The sequence below is a fragment of the Pituophis catenifer genome, unplaced genomic scaffold (assembly GCF_029215685.1).
Source record: "Pituophis catenifer annectens isolate HBS135680 unplaced genomic scaffold, rPitCat1.0.hap2 SCAF_7, whole genome shotgun sequence".
NCBI lineage: Eukaryota > Metazoa > Chordata > Lepidosauria > Squamata > Colubridae > Pituophis > Pituophis catenifer.
The window spans coordinates 83,848,298-83,870,089 of NW_027256887.1; the positions used below are offsets into that span (position 1 = coordinate 83,848,298).

Consider the following 21,792-nt stretch of genomic DNA (forward strand, 5'->3'; position numbering starts at 1 on the left):
CATTTCTGCGGTCACTCTCCCGAGCTCCGTTTTCACTGGCAGAGGATTGCAGGAGGCCGTAGCAGCCAAAAACGAAACTCGGGAGCCTGTTTTCACTAGCAGAACGCTCGGGACAATACAGGCGGCCCCGACACAAGTGACATCGGGCTGGCCACGCCCCCATTGGCCCCGCCCCCTCCCCTCATGTGAAACACAACCCTGAAGCGGCCCTCAATGAAATTGAGTTTGACACTCTTGGACTAGAGTAATGCAGAGGGTTCCCACATACCAGGGATGGGTGCGAAAACAAGAGGCAGGACATCGTGAAACTGGATCAAAGACATTTAGGGTAGCCACTCCCAGCGTATATCCATCAGGATTAGACTAGTATAGACAGTTTATTTATTTTTTTTATTAAAATAGTTTTTATTGAATATAAATATTAAAAAAGACATACGTAACATATACACAACTAACATTTATACAACATATACACAAAAAGAATATAATTTCTTCTTAAGCATTTTTTCAGAGTGACGTTCTACACTTCTACTTATAATATATTCCTTCACCTTTCTGTAATCTAATAATATTTTTATTACATATATATGTATCAATCAGTAATATATCCCCTATATTTTTTGTATATTTCTAATTTTTAACCAATTATACCAATTATTCCATATTTTATAATAGTCTGATTCTTCTTTTTCTTGTAATTCTTTGGTTAACCTATCCATTTCAGCGCATTCTAAAATTTTCCCTATTACTTCTGTTTCACTTGGTATTTTTTCTTGCTTCCAATTTCTTGCGTAGGTTATTCTTGCAGCAGTTAATATATGAATTGTAAGATATTTGATATCCTTACGGTATGATTTGTTAAATATTCCTAATAAAAATGTTTCTGGTTCTTTTTCAATCTGTGTTTTTGTTATTTGTTCCAACCATTTTTTGATGTTAGACCAAAATTTCTTTGCTGCCGGGCATGTCCACCATAAATGATAGAAAGTCCCTTGTGCCTTTTTGCACTTCCAACAAATTGGGCTATTTTTAGGTTGTATTTTTGCCAATCTGGTTGGAGACATATGCCACCGATAAAACATTTTCAGTTGATTTTCCTTGTACGCCGTTGCTTTCGTTAACTTTAGGTTTACCTGCCAGAACTTTTCCCATTTTTCCAAAGGTATTGTGTGTTTGATATTTTGAGCCCACTTAATCATCGTTTCTTTGACTGTCTCTTCTTCCAATTTATAGCGTAGGAGAAATTTATAAATTCTACTAATTAATTTATTTTCTGAATCTAATATAATTTTATCTATTTCTTGTTTTTGATTATAAATTTCATATGTTTTTATATGCTCTCTATATTTGGATTGTATTTGAGTGTAAGTCCACCAGTCTATTCCTCTGTGTAAATCTATCTCCAATTGTTGTTTTGTCTTTAGTTTGCCTTGATAGTCAATTATATCTTTATATCTAATTATTTTTGTCTTATCTGTTAAATTTGGGTGTCTAATTGATTCAGCCGGTGCTAGCCAATTTGGTATCTTCATATAATGTTGTTTTTTAATTTTAAGCCAAATTGGTAATAATGAGTTCCTTATTGTATGTGTTTTAAAATATGAATGTGTTTTGTATTTCTCATCCCACATAAAGGAGTGCCAGCCAGTTTGAAGTTCGTGTCCCTCAATTGTTAAAGTTCTAGAGTCCTTTAATTCTATCCAATCTTTGACCCACGATAGTACTGCTGCTTGGTAGTATATCTCCCAGTCAGGGAGTGCAGCTCCTCTTCTATCTTTTGTATCCTGAAGCAGTTTAAATTTTATTCGTGGCCTTTTCCCTTGCCAAATAAATTTAGATGTTATTTTATTCAGCTTTTCAAAAAACGGTTTATCTATTTTAATTGGGGTGACCTGAAACAAATATAAAAATTTAGGTAATATAATCATTTTGATGGCCGAAATTCTTCCTAGGAATGAAATGTGTAAATTTTCCCATTTTTCTAAGTCTTTCTTTGTTTGTTCTAGTAATTTATCATAATTGTTTTCTTTAATTGTTGATGTTCTTGTAGATAAGCAGATTCCTAGATATATTTTTTTTTTTTTGGTTGTTTGGATTTGTATATTATCTATCAAATCTTTTGTTTGGATTTCCGTAAGGTTTTTAACAATTAGCTTCGATTTACTTTTATTAATTTTTAGTCCAGCCACTTCTCCAAATTCTTCTATTTTTTGGAATAAATTAGGTATAGATTCCATAGGATTTTCTGTCAAAAACACTAAGTCATCAGCAAAGGCTTGAACTTTGTATTCTTCTCTATTAATCCTTAAACCTTCAATTCCTTGATCTTCTCTAATTTTTTTCAACAGGGTTTCCAATGATAGAATATATAGTAAGGGGGAAAGTGGACAGCCTTGTCTGACTCCTTTTGTTATATTAAATTTGTCTGTTATGTCATCATTCATAATTATCCTTGCTGATTGCTTGGTATAGATTTCTGCTATAATTTTCCCAAATTTTTCCCCAATTTGCATATTTTGTAGTTGTTCAATCATAAATTTCCAATTTTGGTTATCGAAGGCCTTTTGGGCGTCAAGAAAAACCAACACTGCCTGCTTCTCCGGGTGTGATTCATAGTATTCTAAAGCATTAAATATTATTCTCATGTTGTTCTTTATTTGGCGTCCCGGCAGAAATCCATTTTGGTCTGGGTGTATATATGTATTTAATACTAATTTAATTCTTTCTGCCAAGATTGCTGCAAATATTTTGTAATCGGCATTCAATAATGAAATAGGTCTATAGTTTTGTATTAACTGGAGATCTGTGTCTTCTTTTGGAATGAGTGTTATTATGGCTTCTGTCCATGAATTTGGTATCTTGGCTTTCTCCATAACTTCATTATATAATCGCAACATATTCTCTCCCAATACTTCTTGCATTGTTTTATATATTTCTACCGGTAGCCCGTCGGGACCCGGTGTTTTATTGTTTTTTTGCTTTTTCAGTACTTCATCTAGTTCTAATTTGGTTATTGGCCTATTGAGAGTAATTCTTTGTTCTTCTGTGATTTTTGGCATTCCTGATTTCTCTATGTACTGTTTTATTTTATCTTCCTCTATTTTCCCCTGATTACATAGATTCGCATAAAATTTCTTAATAATATCTTTTTTGGCCTCTTTACTATGTTGAATTTCTCCTTTATCATCCTTCAATTGGTATATCATTCTTTTTTTCTGTTCTTTTTTCAGTTTATAGGCTAGCCATCTGCCCGTTTTATTTGCGTGCTCGAAATAGTTTTGTTTCGCCATTTTTATTTTTTGGGCTAGTTCTATTTGGTTTATCAAATTCAATTTATGCTTAATCATTTCCCATTCTTCTCTTACTGTTTTGTTCTGGGGCTTTTCCTGGAGTTTTTGTTCTATTTGTTTTAGGTCTTTCTCTAATTTATCTAATTGTTTTTTCTTCTCTTTATTCTTTTTCCTCGTATATGCTATTACTAGTCCCCTTATATATGCTTTTAAAGTATCCCATGTGTTTTGTAAAGAGGTTTCCTCTATTTTATTTATCTGAAAGAATATTTTTACTTCCTTTTCTAACATCAAATTAAATTCTTTTTCTTTACATAATCTTTGGTTCATTGTCCATCTCTTACATCTTCTTTCCCCTTTCCAGTTTATGAATAGTGGATTGTGGTCTGCCCATTGGTTTGTGCCTATCTCAATTTTTTCTACTTCTGTTTTGATACTTGGGGTCATCCATGCCATGTCCAGTCTTGACCAGGAGTTATGCGGATGGGAGTAAAAGGTGTATTGGGCCTCTTCTTCATGTGTTTCCCTCCATACGTCTGCCAAGTTTAGTTCTTCAGCCATAGTAAAGAATTCTTTTGGAAGTATTTCTTTTTTCTTTTGTTTTTTTTCCCCAGTTTTGTAGTCTTTCTTTGCATCTACTATTGCATTATAATCCCCTATTACACAAATATCATCATATTCTAATTCTGCTAATTTTATATGTAGGTCTTTAAAAAAAACCTGTAGTTTTTGGTTAGGTGCATAAATCCCTACAATTAACATTTTCCTTTTTCCTATTTCTAATTCAACCATCACCACTCTACCTTGCTCATCGGTATAAACTAGTTTAGATTGTATTTTTTCTTTTACGTAAATCACTACTCCTTTTTTCTTTTTTGGGGCCAGAGATAAATATAATTTTCCTAATTTGGGGTTTTCTAGGATTTTTTGATAATCTTTTTGAATGTGTACTTCTTGCAGACATATCACATCTGCTTCTAATTTTCGTAATTTTGTGAAAATTTGATTCCTTTTCTTTGGGGCATTTAAGCCATTAATGTTTACCAAAAAGAGTTTGATCTGTTCATCCATTGCCTATTGTATCTGTTTTTTGGTGTTTCTTGTTTCCATCCGTTCTCTAGGTTTTGCACCTTCTCTCTGTTCTCTCTCTTTTTCTTGCCTCTGTCTTATTTCTTTTTCTTCCTTTGTTTCTATTGGTTCTTCTTCTTGACTTTTACTATCTGTTTCCTCCTTACTTTCCTGTTCTACTTCTAGTCTAAAATGTGTGTTATGAAATTCTCTTGCCTTTTCTAGAGTGTCTATTTTATTTCTTTTGTCTTCCCACGTAATTAAGATCCCCTCTATTGGCAGCCATCTATACATTATCTTGTATTTGATCAATAGTTGTGTTAAAAACTGATATTGTTGTCGTAGATTTCTTACTCTTCGGGGTATCTGTTTTAAAATTATAATTTTTTTCCATTATAGATCACCGTTTCTTCTCTAGATTTCTTATAGACTTCATCTCGGATTGATTTTTTTTTAAATTTAACATGGACTTCTCTCGCCAATCTGTGTCTTCTTATATAATTTGTTTGTACACGATAAGTTTCTTCCAATTGTCCTTTTATTTCTTCTGGCTCTTTTTGTATCATTCCTGCAATAATCTCCACCATCTTTCCTTCTAAATCCTCATTTTTTTCTTCTGGAACATTTTGAAAACGCAGGAAGTATGAGGCCTTTTCCATTTCGAGCATGGCCAAGGAGTCTGACATTTCTTTGTTTAGTTGTAGGGTTTTTTGTTCCATTGCTTCTACTTTTAATTCCACGTGATCTATTTTTGTTTCCGTTTTCCTAATTCTCTGTTCATTTTCTGCTATAGAATTTTGAATGCCCCCAATTTTATCTTTCATGGTCTTAATATCTTCCTTAACTTCTCCTAATTCATTTCTGATCTCTGCATGGAACCTTCTCATTTCTTCCTGATTTTCAGCTATTTTTTCTTGTGTTTGAAGCAGTGTTTCCTGGATCTTTTGAAACATATCTTGTATTACATTAGGTGCCATTTCCAGTTTTTCTTTTTCTTTTTCTTTCCCCATCATGCTATCTATTGTTTTTTGTTGTGAGGGGGAGGGAGTCATTACTAACGTAGTAGTTGTAGGTTTTTTCCCTGTCTTTGTTATGGTGGATGTTGTATACATTTTTAATATTCGTGTAAAGCTTTCCAACCTTAGCATCAATTATTAAGTTATTCCTTAATATCTCTTTTCCCCTCCAAATACTACTTATACACCACACAACTTATATATCGTTATATTATATTATATTGCCAGTTATCCCGATTAAGCAATTAATTCTTGTTCACAGTATAAATCTATTTACTTATCAATCAAGATTTTAATTTAATTTTCTTATTTTCCTAATTAGCAATCTTTTCAATTACTCCCTTTTTCAATCAGTCTATCTCAGAGATACAGTCAACTCATCTGTTATTTTATATAAAAATCAGTCTTTCGCTTTAACAATAATTCCTTGTCTAACTACAATTCCACAATACAATTTATAGCTATAAAAATATTGTCAACTTATATATTTCTTTCAAATATTAAACTTATTAACTAATTAAATAGTTCAAAATTAATAATTCACTTAATTTTTATTTTCTTTAGTCCTTATTGTCTTCTTGTTTTACCTCTCTCAGTCTGTTCTTTCACAATCATGAAAAACGCAATCTGTGTTGTCTCAGTCTTTTTTTTTTTTAATTTCTTCTCCCAGTAATCGGATCTCTGCATTCAATTTTCAAATCTTTTTTTTTAAACTTAAGTTCTTATTATCCAAAGTTATTTGTAAATCCAGAGTTCGAAATCCCGACAGATCTTCTGTATCCGTAAAATTCACCACTTAGTCCGGTATTTCAGTCTCTGTATTCGGTTTCCGATGTTTGGGGTTTGAATCAGTTATAATTCCCAAGATCAAACAGCTTGTCTCTATATCCACAAAGTCCACAGGCTGCTCCCTTTGATCAGCTGTAAAGGTCCGCAATCAGACCGCTTCGAGCGCTATTTCTCCTTTTCTGATGTTTTGCTTAGTCATTCTATGGGATTCTCTCTTCCGCGCTGTAGTTATTTCCCCTTTTTTCCTTCTCCTCTTGTATCGCCGCTGTTGTAACTCACTTGTCTTTCTCTGATTCGATCGCGCGTCCTGTTTGCCGTCTCTATTGTAGGTGATCTATCTGACAGTCACTCGGAATTGCTTCCACTTTTTGCTTCGATCTAGGCGGGCGCCATCACTCCTGTCCGCCGATAAGGCCGACTTCTTCTCCACCAATTTAAGAGGTTGATCGCTCGACCTCCCTGATGACAGCGCAACACCAGGGGGCTTCGCGAATTCCTTTCGTTTCCCGATCCCTCCAAGTTCGGGAATGCCCCTAAAGAGCAATTAATGAGGAAATTTGGGTTTCAGAGACGGAGCCTCCGTTTCCTCACCCGTTCGTGATGACGTCACCGCCGGAAGTCCTAGTATAGACAGTTTAGTCTGGCAAAGATTCTGTCTGTCTGGTGAAAATAAATACAGGTAGTTCTTGACTTAACAAACAGTTCATTTAACTACCATTCGAAGTTATGGTGGCAGTGAGCGTTTTTCACACTTACGACCATTGTACCATCCCCATGGTCATGTGATCAAATTCAGGTGCTTGGCAACGGACTCCTATTTATGACGGTTGCAGTGCCTTGGGATCATGAGATCGCCTTTTGTAGCCTCCTGACAGGCAAAGTCAAGGGTCAAAGTCAAAGTCAAAGGCTCAAGGTTGACTCAGCCTTCCATCCTTTCTAAGGTAGGTAAACTGAGGATCCAGATTATGGGGGCAATAAGATGACTTTGTATAAATATACAAAAGGATGAAGGCTATTGCTTAGCACATTGTAAGCCGCCCTGAGTCTCCGGAGAAGGGCGGCATCGGCATATAAATCAAATTTTTTTAAAAAAAAGTCATTGGGGGAACCAGATTCATTTAACAACCGTGTTTACTTACTTAACAACTGCAGTGATTCAGTTAACAACTGCGGCAAGGAAGGTCATAAAAGGGGGCAAAATTGACTTAACAAATGCTTGCTTAACAAATAGTTGCATAGCTACATTCATATCTTATGGTTAATTTATTTATTAAAAACATCTGGTTTTGCGCAATGCCTCAAGGGTAAACCAGATCTGTACAAAACACTAACCCATAAAAATACACCAACTTTTGCACCCTCAAATGCAATTAATCATTCCTTGACAGGGTTACATGAATCTAAATACTACCTTGCAGGATTCAGATGCAGGGAAGGGCATCTTGTGTCCACTTAAACTAAGAGTCAATCCCAATCAGTGGGTCTTTCTTTCAGGAAATGCTGTTGAGAGCATAAATCAGCATTAGCTAGGACTTCTGCCCTGGTAACATTACAAGGTTGGATCTTTTTGCAATTCTCTCCTCCTTTACTCTAAGTCCACCTGATCCAAATTTCTGCTTGTGAATCTCCTCCTTCTGTATTATTTTCGTGATCTCCAGGTGCTTAAATGCAATCCATTTTTAACAAACATATGACGCTAAGAAGGCTTAGAAGCAAAAAGAAAAAGAAAGAAGGGAAGGATTTATCAGCTGCATGATGAATTAATCATCCCATTAGTCACAGATGGCAGGAACTGGCCAAGGTCTTTGGAGGCATCTCTTCCAAGTTGCTTAAGAGTTCCAAGGCCCAACCTCTGTAATTATTTTAGGTCAGAACAGAATGAGTGCCAAGCAGTTCTCCTTTTGCGTTTCTATTTCAAAGCAGGGTCACCTTTATTTACCAGAAGGTTTCAGCTTCATAAGTCTCATCTCAAAACGGAGACGGACTGTTGCCCAATCTGCCCATCTGCCCAGGAAGAAGAAACAAATGGAAGCTAAGAATGGTGTAGGGCAGGAGTGTCCAATCTTAGCAACTTGTGAACTTCAACTCCCAGAATTTCATCTTCTTGGACTCCGGAAGTATAAAGCAGATGCTGAAGTTGACTTCCATTATAAGATCCATATGTAGCTGGGTAATGTTGGGCAGCTAAAGACAATCTCAAGATTGCAGGAATCCAGATCATCATTTCTCAATTTTAGCAAATTTAAGATGGGTGGACGTCAGCTCCCAGAATTCCCCAGCCAGCATGCTGGCTGGGGAATTCTGGAAGCTGATGTCCACAGATCTTAAAGATGCTGAGGTTGAGAAACACTGTTTTACCAATAAAGGAGAATATTTGTAGCTCAGGGTTGAAATGAGCGGTCCTCGGTGCTCTCTGAACTTGGTTGTTTCCTTGTAGACATTTCATGCTAACACTGATGATGTTAGTTTGGGTAATGAAACGTCTCAGAGAGCATCAAGGACCCCTCAAACACTGCTTTAGATGACAAAACAGCTCTGGAAGGATGGATTAGTTTTAGTGTCCACAGACTATCCTATAAACATATCTGGATCTTGGTCCTACCACCAGTTTTGGGTTGAGAATTTGCCTAATCGTGCTCAAGAAAGCTTACAAATAATATCTCTTACCATAATATCTACCATGGTTATTTTACCTTCTCTCCTTCCTCTTTTCTATTAGGAAGCTTCTCAAAGATTGTTGTGATCCAAGCCATCTCTTTGCAATGACGAAACAAAATTCTCCGGTGGGAAAGAGAGTCTGGTATGATGGCGAATTTCTGTACTACAACACAATTGACAACGAAACCTTCTCACTGTTTCCAAAGGTTAGTGACCTGGATTACTCTTGTTGTAGAAGGCCAGTTTTGCTTTTCCCAATATGCTCTGTCAACATGTAACAATAGCTTGTTGAATACATCACTGTTGTCAGGACTGCACATCATGGCTTAAATAAGTTGCTGAGTATTAAGATTAGATTAGATTAACAGAGTTGGAAGGGACCTTGTAGGTCATCTAGTCCAACCCCCCGGCCAAGCAGGAGACCCTACCCCATTTCTGACAAATGGTAGTCCAATCTCTTCTTGAAAGCCTCCAGTGATGAAGCTCCCACAACTTCCAAAGGCAACTTCTGTTCCATTGGTTGATTGTTCTCACTGTCAGAAAATTTCTCCTTATTTCTAGGTTTCCATCCATTATTTCTTGTCTGGCCTTCAGGTGCCTTGGAAAATAGGTTGACTCCTTCCTGTGGCAGAGTAATTATGAGTAAATCGTAACTGGTATCGCAGTGTACTTAATAAATCATCCGCATTGGATGGTTTCAAACCGAACCAAATGTCGGGCTCCAAAAATCAAGGAAGACATGCTGTCTTTCTTCTAAGCAGTTTGTTTTATTGTTCTTCATGTACAGACAAAAATTATTGCCAAACCAAAGGAAACTACTGATAGCTAAATCTGGCCCCAGATTCTGCCTCAATTTACCTTCCCAATTAAGTAACTGAGTCATAAGATCATTAAAAGCAGTTTATTAGGGTACCCCAGGGGTGCTATTCAACAGGTTCTGACAGGTTCTGGTGAACCGGTAGCGGAAATTTTGAGTAGTTTGGAGAACTGGCAAATACCACCTCTGGCTGGCCCCAGAGTGGGGTGGGAATGGAGATTTTGCAGTATCCTTTCCCCAGGAGTGGGGAGGGAATGGGGATTTTGCAGTGTCCTTTCCCTGCCACGCCCACCAAGCCACACCACCTGTAGTTAAAAAAAAATGAATTCCACCACGGGGGTACCCTGATAAAGTGGGATCTCTCTATGAAAAAGGAGAGAGAGAACCCCAAGCCCCATGTTTCACTCCTTTTTATAGTTAACAACAACAAAATGCAAGAGGAAAGTTGATTGAACGGGATAAAAACAACCTCTCCTTTGCATAGAAAATCAATTACATGTAGTCAAACGTGTTAGATACTTGCATCCCATAAAATCACACATGTTCAGTGAAATGAGGTCTGACAGAAGGGGAGTAAATTGTAAGGAAAAAGGTTGTTTGGAGTTCACAAAAGAGATAAACCAGAGGCCAGTTTGTACTAACAAACTTTTTCTTATCTGGAGACCTACTCCAGCCTGTTTTATCAAATTAGGAATGCTAAAAGCTAATAAATCTGAACATCATTTTAAAAGAGAGAAAATAAATCAAATCAAAATACAAAGTAATTACGTTAGTTAGCAATTTACAAAATCCATGGCATTACTTATACTGGTACTATTAAAGATAGCATGCTTATCGTATTTTTCGGAATATAAGACACACATTAGCTTTAGAAGAGGAAAACAAGGAAAAAAAAACCCTGCCTCTGCCTCCCAGCATCCATCCGGTATTCATCTGTCTAGCATCCTTGCAGCAAACAATCTGGTCAGCTTAAGCACATTGTCACAGCCCCAGCATGTGGCTCGTCAGGGCTCTGCTCCGTTGCGCCCACCACCGGTCAACTGAGCTGAGCTGCTGCCACCACCGGGGAACATTGGAGTCTTTGGAGCCAAGCAGCTGATTGGCTGTTGGATTTGCTTCTCGGAACACCACCAATCAGCTGTTCTAGGTGGCAGGGATCACCGCCACCCATTTGCCAGCAAACGGGCGGCGGCAATGACAGGTGGCAGCAATCCCCGCCGCCTAGAACAACTAATTGGTGCCGCACCAACCCCCTCTCCGCCGCAATATTCGCTCTATAAGACACACCATCATTTCCACCCACTTTTTTGGAGGGGGGGAAAATGCGTCTTACAGTCTGAAAAATATGGTATACTGTCCACTACTTATACTATTAAAGATAAACTGTCAGGACTTCTAAGGAAGAGCCTTCTTAACTCTTTTCCTCTCAACCAACTATCTAAATTTCAATGTTTTGTGCTCCTTTGGAATGCAGCTCTTCACTCTTGGGAATCCAGACTACATTCTACCACACCAAAATCAGTAAATAAATACAGGTAGTTCTCCACTTATCACCACAGTTGAGCCCAAAATTTCCCTTGCTAAACAAGGCAGGTGAGTTGTGCCCCATTTTTACGGCCTTTTTTTTTTTTTTTTGCCATGGTTGTTAAGTAAATCACCACTGTTGTTAAGTGAGTCATGCAGTCGTTAAAGCACACCTGGCTTCTCCCATTGACTTTGCTTGTCAGAAACTCCCTAGGAAAGTTGCAGATGACAATCCCATCGTAACTTAATGTGCTGGTTGCCCAGCTCCTGAATAAATGTCTCACTTAACAACAGAAATTCTGGGCTCAGTTGTGGTCGTAACTTGAGGACTACCTGTACTTACCCCCAGCCTTGAATTTTTTTTTTTATTTGATTTATATGCCGCCCTTCTCCGGAGACTCAGGGCGGCTTACAATGTGCTAAGCAATAGCCTTCATCCTTTTGTAGATTTATACAAAGTCAGCTTATTGCCCCCACAAACTGGATCCTCAATTTACCTACCTTAGAAAGGATGGAAGGCTGAGTCAACCTTGAGCCTGGCGAGATTTGAACCTACAGTAATTGCAGGCAGCTGGTCTTAATAACAGGGTGCTTTAGACCACTGTACTACCAAGGCTCTGTTTGACACCTCTGCTGTAAAAGGTTGGTAGCATAAAAGTTATCAAAGCATGAAAACATTTAAATGTAAGTAAGTGGACAAGGGACCATTTACCGAATTGAAAAAGATGGAAGAATGACAGTCTTTTGTCTATAGCAAGCATGCACATAAAAAAATCACACAAACACAGACACAAATTCCCTTCTGCCCTCCATCTTTTGTTCCCAATGAGTAACTGACCACATCGTTCTGCCACATTCAGCTATGTAGGTTTAATCATCCATAGTGATAGGATACCATGAAGGACTATGCCAAGTAGAGATTAATAATGAGTGATTCATGACTGTGTTCTCACAAGGTCAGTACAATTCTGTTTCAGAATCCCGAGTGCTGTTGTGATTATTTTCCTTAAGTGCTATGGGAAAAAATATCTGGGTTGTGTGAGAAGGTTTCACAGGACCATGAGAAATTGCTAGTTTCAGTTTGGAGAAGGCTAAAATTTTCTCAGCCCCATGGTGTAGCCAAACCAAGAAATCCACTCCAACAGAAGGCTAAAATTTTGTTAATATTGACTATAATATTTAGCACTAGCACCTAGAGCCGCGATGGCGAACCTATGGCATGCGTGCCAGAGGTGGCATGCAGAGTCCTCTGTGGGCATGTGTGCCATCACCAGCTCTTCTGGTTTCCAGCACACACATGAGCTCTGGCCAGCTGGTCTTCGCAGGTGCCAGAGCACCAGAAAACAGCCGAAAAATGGCTTGAAAAACAGCCTGAAAACGGCCTGAAAACAGGCATGTACATTCCTGCCAGCTGGTTATCAGGTTTCCAGAGCTCCGGTACATACACACGCATTCCGGTTTGGGCACTCGGTGCCAAAAAGGTTCGCCATCACTGACCTGGAAACTTATACAGCACTTTATAGTGCATTATAAAGAGCCTTGGTGGCGCAGCAGACTAAAGTGCGGTTAAGTAGCACCAGCTGCCTGCAATTACTGCAAGTTCGAATCTCACCAGGCTCAAGGTTGACTCAGCCTTCCATCCTTTCGAGGTAGGTAAAATGAGGACTCGGATTGTGGGGGCAATAAGCTGACTTTGTTTAAAAAAGAACAGCGCTTGGGGGGGGGCCGAAAGCCCTACTAAGCAGGTATATACAAAAGTATGAAGGCTATTGCTTAATGCATTGTAAGCCGCCCTGAATCTCCGGAAAAGGGCAGCATATAAATCGAACCAATAAAATAAATAAATAAATAAATAAATAAATAAATAAATAAATAAATAAATAATCAATCAATCAATCAATCAATCAATCAATCAATCACCCTCTCTAAGCAGTTTACAGAATCAGCCTATTGCCCCCAACAATCTTGACTCCTCATTTTTACCAACCTCGGAAGGACAGAAGGCTGAGTCAATCTTGAGCCTGGTGAGAATCAAACTGCTGTCAGTTGGCAGAATTAGCCTGCGATACTTTATTCCAATCACTGGGCAGCCACCAAGTAGCCACCAAGCCACCATAATAACAATCGTTCAAGTCTAATTGTGCTTTACCCCCCACCCCCTTAGGCTCATGTGAATTAGGGAGTTGTCTGCCTGACAATTTCCACGTGCCTTTCTTTTGTTTTGGATTTAAACTATTATGTTTTTCCTTGTCACTTTAATCGCTGATCTTAGCTTGTCTCCTTACTCTCTACACATTCCATAGTTGAGTTCCTTTCTTTCATGCTGCTATTATTACTGCCGTTTAGTCCTGTTCCCTCTTCTTGTGATATAATTGGCCAGAAAGAGGAGAGTAAAAAAGGACATCCCTTTACCAGTTCAGTTTAAGGTGTATGGGTGGACACAAGTAGACAATAAAAAGACATTCTTATGCTTGGAGAAATATAGACATTCATAGGGTCCTTGACAAATGAGAGCTAGCAGTTCGTTTGTAAATGAGCCTTATATGGCCACCGCTCTTATGTGACCTAACTTTGGGTGATTCACAAAGCAGAGATAAGAACATAAACAATAATAATACTTGAATAAGTAAACAGTCCCCAGAACCTTAAAGCAACACTCTCAATATATTAAAAACATCACAATCACTATACTCCAACCTCAGTGTGTCAAGGTTCCTACTAACATACCCAAGCAAATCAGACTTGGCTTTTTCTCAAAGGTCTTCTTTAATGAGTACATCACATCAGCACAGCTTCAATGGAAAGCCGAGTCTAAATTTTTCCCGCGGTTTCAGTACAATTAAACTAGGGAATAACCCCATTCCCAAGTGTCACAGGTCACGTTGGCCAATTGAGCTAATTGGTGGGCTCTTCAGGCACTCCTTTCCCAACCTTATCGGTTGCTAGTAGAGATGACCTTGGTTCTCAGGAGAAAAGCTCTTTGTTGTGTCCAGTAATGCATTCCAACCTCCTTCCCACCTCCTTCCCCCTATGTGTGGCAACTGAGGAACAGAAAGATGGCTGCGGCCAGGTTCAGTTCGAAGTTCACCCTCTTTCCCAATATCTGGGAGAAAATAGCTCATTTATTTATTTCTTCAATTTATTTATTCAGCTTCTAGAGCTGCCCATCTCATAGTCATCTCAACTCCTCTCTGTGAAAGAAGACCACCTGGTAGAACTCAGGTGGATACTATATCTTCTTCGTTGTGGCACCTGTCTTTTGGAACAAGATTTGTTTTTGGTTTTTTTTGAAAAAAGTTTTTTATTTTTATTTCTTATACACATATTGTAAATGTACATTCTCTTATCCATAATTGATCATAACCCTCTCTTTGCCCTCTTTTCACAACAAACCTTCTTCTCCTTCTTTCCCCTCCCTCCCTCCCTCTTCTCTTCTACTTTCTTCCTCCTTCTCTCCTCCCCTACTTTCCCTTCCTCTCCCCCACTCCTCCCCTCTTTCCCTCCTTTCTCACCTTCTCTCCTGCTCTTGTCCCCTATCCTTTCTTCCTCTCCTTCCCCTTTCTTCCATTCCTCTCTCTCCCTCTCCTCCTCTATCCCACTACTCCTCTCTCCTTGTTGTGCAATATTTCCCTTATTAGGCATCCGAGCAACTCCAATTTTCTAACAATATATACTTTCTTTTCAATTTCTTTCCTATTTTACTCAATCTATCATTTCATAATTGTACATTTATATTTATAATCTTCTTTCTTTCCCCTCCCCCCATCCTCCTTTTCCATTTACTCTGGTGTCATCTGAGTTTCTATTTCTTTTTTGTCTTATCCCTCATTTAACTTTCTATTATCTATATCATTTATCTATCAACTTTTATTCATATTTCTTTTGGAACAAGATTTGGAGAGGCTCAACTCTGTAGGCCTTCTGTTAAGTCCTTGAAAACCAGTTTTTCCCCCCAAGCAGTGAAGCAAGGCATCGGATAAATGTGTCCTGGGAATGCTAATAAGATTGGAGGTTGACCTCAGCTGTGTTACATTGCAGTGTATTTTTGTGGTGTTTATGTTCCCTACCTATATTGTTTGAAGCTAGTCAAGAGTTGCTGTTTGTAAATTGGGCAGTTGGATAAGTTGTAGAAAGGAAGAAAGCAAACAAGCTGGGGTTTTGGGGCCACAAAATGTCAATATAAGCAATTGTGTTCTGTGAACTGCTCATAAATCAGGCACAATTCAGTGCTCTTATGTTGCGCATATGGGGGTTTTTTTGGTAGAAGGTACAAAAAAGCAGATCTAGATGCAGTAGAATGGCCATGTCATGATTGATTGATTATCTTTTCTTTGTATACTGCCCTTCTCCTTTCAGACTCAGGGCGGTGAACAGCCAAACTAAAAACATTTGTACACAAAAGTTAAAATAATTTTTAAAAATAATTAAATGAAATTTGGCCCATAATTTAAAACATTTCAATTAAAAATCAGTATCAAACATTAAAACCAACATGGAATCAGGCCAGCCTGGCTAACTGAAAAAAGTAAGTTTTTAGGGCCCGACGAAAAGTCCAGAGGTCTGGGATCACTCGTATCTCTGGGGGTAGATCATTCCAGAGGGTAGGTGCCACCACAGAGAAGGCTCTCCCCCTGGGGGTCGCCAGCCGACATTGTCTGGCTGACGGCACCCTGCCCGGCCCTAAACCATGGAGCGCTTTAAAGGTGGTCACCAACACCTTGAAGCGCACCCGGAAGTCCACCGGAAGCCAATGCAGCTCGCGCAGGAGAGGTGTCACGTGGGAGCGCCCCGTCGCTCCCATAATCCCCCGCACGGCCGCATTTTGCACCAGTTGGAGCCTCCGGGTGCACCCCAAAGGGAGCCCCATGTAGAGAGCGTTACAATAATCCAGACGAGAAGTGACGAGTGCTTGAATGACCATGCGTAAGGAGTCCCGATCTAGAAAGGGGCGCAACTGGCGTATCAGGCGAACCTCATAGAAAGCCCCCCTGGCCACGGCTGTCATATGCTCTTCTAACGACAGCCGTGTGTCCAGGAGGACGCCCAAGTGACGGGCCCTTTCCGTGGGGGCCAGTGATTCGCCCCCAATAACCAGCGATGGCACCAGCTGGCTATACCGGGATGCCGGCAGCCACAGCCACTCGGTCTTGGAAGGGTTGAGTCAAAGCCTGTTTCTCCCCATCCAGACCCGCACGGCCTCCAGGCACTGGGACATCACTTCCAAGGCATCGTTGGGATTGTCTGGGGTGGAGATGTACAGCTGAGTGTCATCAGCGTACTGATGGAACTCCACCCCAAAACCACGGATGATCTCACCCAGCGGCTTTACATATTGCCAGATTATGTGCCATCAGGTCTGTGTTGACTCTTAGTGACCACATAGGTAGATTTTTGTTCAGGACATTCTGTCTCCAACCTGATCCTAGACATATTCCAATATTTGAGAGCTTTCTACAAAGAAGAGGGGGTGAAATATTTTCCAAAGCACCAAAAGGCAAGACAAGAAACCATGGATGGAAACTAACCAGGAAGGGAAGCAACACAGAACTAAGGAGAAGTTTCCTAACATGAGAACAATCAACCGGTGGAACAGCTTGTCTTCAGAAATTGTGGGTGCTCCATCACTGCAGGTTTTAAGAAGACATTAGGCAGCAATTTATCTGAAATGGCATAGGGTTTCCTGTTTGAGCAGTGGGTTGGATTAGAAGACCTCTAAGGTCCCTTCCAACTCGGTTATTCTGTTATTCCCTTGGTCTTCCATTTCTGACACGTCTGATCACATGATACATTATGGAATCCTTTTGCTTGATGGAAAGTAGCCTTGAAGACTTTCAAAAAGTCTTGAAAGTCTTATTTGCAGTGGCTTTCGAACGGAATTTATTATATTCCTAGCTCCCTTTCCTTATTTCATTTTCTAAAATGAAAAAGTAGATTAAGGCTGTTGAAACTTGCAGTTGTCAAATAACACCCGTCCATACACCATCCCACAAGATACTGTAAATATTACTTTCCAAAATTGGCCAGGAGTTTTTTTTTTCCTCCTCTCCTAAAAACAACTCTTATTTTGATAAGATTTCAAATGATGTAGTACATTTTTCAAATAACCATAGCTTTATTTTGACCCTAATGCTTGGTATTATTTCTTCCTGGATAAAAGAACCTTCCTGAAAAATTATGTCTGCCGTTGCTCTCGGGTTGATTTTTAACCTGCTTTTAAAGTCAGGATCACTTCATTTGATCCCAGCACAGCATTCCATCATGTCTCTATAGAGACCACAACAAAACTGAGTCACTGCCAACTTGATGGCACATAATTTTATGACGGCTTAATGTGTAAACTTAATCTAAACTTTTGAAGGAAGGGAGGACTTCGGGGAGACGTTACAGTGCCCACTAACAGCTTTCCATCCAGGAGAAGTCATGCCTTTCTCTTGCTTTCAGAAACTGAAATTGTGTCTGTATCGTGAGGCTGAAAGCAGCGTCCTTCAGGGCTAAATCTATCCGACAGACAGCAAAGGGTCCCACATGGAGTTTTTACAAAGACATGTGTAGGAAGTTAGCACTCACCCCTCTCCTAGGAAAATGAGATATTTTAGATATTTTCAGATAAATGAGATATTAAAAGGGCAGAATATTTCCCCTAAAAGGGAGGCAGAAACTCAGTCCCTGCATCTTTGTCAATGGGCCATTAAGGCCTGAGCCAGTCCATTCTACATAACAAAGATAGGATTGCATCTCTCAACCAAGCCTGGAACTCAAAAGACCATCTACAGCAGTGGTTCTCAACCTGTGGGTCGGGACCCCTTTGGGGGTCAAATGACCCTTTCACAGGGGTCGCCCAAGACCATCGGAAAACACATATTTTCAATGGTTTTAGGAATAATTTTATGGTTGGGGGTCACCACCACATGAGGAGCTGTATTAAAGGGTCGCAGCATTAGGAAGGTTGAGACCCACTGATCTACAGAGTTACCCCTGCATTCCCTGTTGATCTCTGCCCTTTTTGCCCAGGATCTCAAGCCATGTGATCCTGTTCATCAATGAACCTTCTTTCCAAGCAACTTCCATGAATCCAGTGTCTTTCCCCCCACTTGGAACTGAACCCAAAAGGATATTTCTTCCAACACATGCAAGAATTGATATCCATCCTTAACATGTCCCCAGTTATACAGGTAGTCCTCAATTTACAACCGTTTACCTGGTGACCATCGGGAGTTATGACGTCACTGGAAAAAAAATGACTTATGGCCCCTTTTCACAATTATGACCATTGCAACGTCCTCCTGATAGCATGACCAAAGTTTGGCTGCCTGGCAACTGGTTCATATTTATGACGGTTGCAGAGTCCCCAGGTCATACGATCCCCTTTTGCGACTTTCGGACGAGAAAAGTCAATGGGGAAAGCCAGATTCACTTGACAACCGAGTTATGGACTTAACAACTGCAATGGTTCACTTAACAGCTGTGGCAAGGAAAGTCGTAAAATGGGGCAAAACTCACTTAACAAATGTCTCACTTAGCAACAAATTTTGGGCTATGGTTGTAAGTTGAGGATTACCTGTACCGTTTATCCCAGCCGTCTCATTTTTTTTTTAATGCTGTCACTAGGTTGTAAGTACCTTTTGTGATGTCTGTCGTAATTTTAAAGGACCACTAAGTAACCAGTTGTAATTCAAGACCTACTGTCTATGGAGTTTCTCAGTCATCCTGGTCATAGTTGTCTCAAAGGTATATTAAAAAAAAACAAAGACAAGTGGACTGTTTTTTCCTTAAGGAAGATGTTTTGCTTCTCCAAAAAGCTTCATCATGGGGGGGGGGGGTTTGCTATGGAGTTCTCACAGAATTTGGGGGTGGGGTGGGGGGGAAGGATCATATTTCTTTACAGTCATCCAGTCGTTAGCACTCTCCCTGAGAGCTCTGGAGGCTAGTTGGGGGTTTATCTGTGCCTTCATTCCATTTTCTGGATAGTGAGGCCCATTGATTTGAAAGAGGGGTAAAGGTAAAGGTTCCCCTCGCACATATGTGCTAGTCGTTCCTGACTCTAGGGGGTAGTGCTCATCTCCGTTTCAAAGCCGAAGAGGCAGCGCTGTCCGAAGACGTCTCCGTGGTCATGTGACCGGCGTGACTCAACACCAAAGGCGCACAGAACGCTGTTATCTTCCCACCGAAGGTGGTCTCTATTTTTCTACTTGCATTTTTTACGAGCTTTTGAACTGCTAGGTTGGCAGAAGCTGGGACAAGTAATGTGATCTCACCCTATTATGCAGCACTAGGGATTCGAACCACTGAATTGCCAACTTTTCAATCGACAAGCTCAGCATCTTAGCCACTGAGCCACTGCATCCCTGAAAGAGGGGTAAAAGAGGCCATTTATGTTAATACTGAGTAGCCCTCTCTCTACAGAGAGGAGGAATAAGACACCTCCTGTCTACAACACAATCTTTTCAGCAGTTCCAAGAAGGCTCCACTTTCATTTGCGCTCTGATTTAGGGGATCCTGAGGGGTCTGATAAAACCCCAAGTAGCCTCAAGAGCTCTCAGGGAGAGTGCTAATGACCAGATAACTGCCAAGAAATAGGATATTTCCAACTCCCCCTCCATCCTCTCAGAACTAATCCCTCCATAGCCTCTCACCATCCTGCCAGAACCAATGAAGCTTCTTGGGTGAGAAATGAAATTATTTCTTCTCCTCCTCCTCCTCCTCCTCCTCCTCCTCCTCCTCCTCCTCCTCCTCCTCCTCCTTCTCCTTCTTCTTCTTCTTCTTCCTCTCCTCCTCACCCCCCTCCCCTCCCCTTCCCCCTCTCCCTCCTCAAAGCTATAATAAAACATTCCTCTGTTATTATATTTTTACCAAGAAAACCAGTTGGTTAGAAAATATAAGATGATAGACGATATAGTGCCGGATGATGGCCCCTCTGTTCTGATGACATGCCATATACTGCTGGAGACAACTATGGATCTTTCAGAGAATTAATGGTGTTTACAATGTGGCTAGACTGAAGCCTTTGGGATATCTAATTGGTGATGCTACCAGACAGGGAAAAAAAAATCTGAAGCTACAAAAAAATTGCAGTAGGAACAAGAAATGTAAGAAGCATGAAGATAAAAAAGCTTAACAAAAGGAAAGATGAAATGATTATAAATGGACACACCTAAGGGTCAGCAACAACTTGATAGTACATAATCAGTTATGTGATACCAGAAAATAGATTAATTCAGTTAATCACTTAAATACAGGTAGTCCTCGATTTACAACCACAATTGAGCCCAAATTCTGTGTTGCTAAGCGAGACATTGTTAAGTGAGTTTTGCCACATTTTACAACCTTTCTTGCCACAGTTGTTAAGTAAATCACTGCAGTTGTTCAGTTAGTAACACGGTTGTTAAGTGAATCTGGCTTCCCATTGACTTTGCTGGTCGCAAAAGGGGATCACATTGACCCCAGAACACTACAATTATCATGGAAATGATCCAGTTGTCAGTTGTCTAAATTTTGATCACCTGGCCATGGAGATGTTGCAAGGGTGAAAAATAGAATAGAACTTTATTGGCCAAGTACGATTGGACAAACAAGGAATTTGTCTTGGTGCATACGCTCTCGGAGTACATAAAATAAAAGATACATTTGTCAAGAATCATAAGGTAATGATAATCATAGGGAAACAGTCAATATAAATCTTAAGGATACCAGCAACAAGGTTACAGTCATATGTGGGAGGAGATGCCTTTGGAAGAAGAAGTAATTAAAAAAAGTCTTAGACTGTGCTGAAATGAACAGATTAACTTTGATGATTAAGGATAGAGAAGACTCAGAATATTTTAAAATTTGGAATTATTTCTATTATTGGTTGGAGAAGAGATATAAATGATTAAGTATATAAGTATGTATAAATATGTGATGAGTAGAATATTATATTAATGACGAATTGATACTATGGATTGGATAAGGATTAAGATTGAAGAAGTAATAACTATAGAGAAGAAGAAAGAATTATGAAAGATAACACTGAGATGTCGCAGGGAAGAGATAATTGATGTATTAAATGTTTGTCTAAAAAATAAAAATCTTTTTAAAAAAATAAGTGGGAGGAGATGGGTGATAGGAATGATGAGAAGATTCATAGTAATGCAGACTTAGTAACTAGTTTGACAGTGTTGAGGGAATTATTTGTTTAGCAGAGTGATGGCGTTCGGGAAAAAACTGTTCTTGTGTCTAGTTGTTCCGGTGTGCAATGCTCTATAGCGTCGTTTTGAAGGTAGGAGTTAAAACAGTTTATGTCCAGTATGCGAGGGGTCTGTAAATATTTTCACAGCCCTCTTTTGGACTAAGTCACTTTTTTCAGTGCCATTGTAACTTTGAACGGTCACTAAATGAATGGTTATAAGTCGAGGACTACCTGTATTTAGTTGGAATATGACTGTGGTATGGTACAGGACTTCTACTTTCTCTAATCCAATGTTTCTCAAATTTAGCAACTTTAAGATAGGTGGACTTCATCTCCCAGAATTCCCCAACCGGTTGATTTCTAATCATCGTTTTAAAATGTATGCCTTTTTTATACAAGAAATCTTAAGCATTTAAGAAGAAAGGATTTTGAATTCCTGGACTCCAATTCCTGGGAGGAAAATGA

At 39.5% G+C, this 21,792-nt stretch overlaps 1 protein-coding gene across 1 annotated transcript in view; it reads left to right on the forward strand.

Annotated features, from left to right (window-relative positions):
- Nucleotides 1-21,792, forward strand: part of ST8SIA1 (ST8 alpha-N-acetyl-neuraminide alpha-2,8-sialyltransferase 1) — a 65,507-nt gene that overhangs the window by 11,808 nt on the left and 31,907 nt on the right. The window contains exon 2 of the mRNA XM_070947309.1: nucleotides 8,883-9,027. Within this exon, the coding sequence (XP_070803410.1) occupies nucleotides 8,883-9,027 (145 nt within the window). The remainder of the gene's footprint in view (nucleotides 1-8,882; nucleotides 9,028-21,792) is intronic.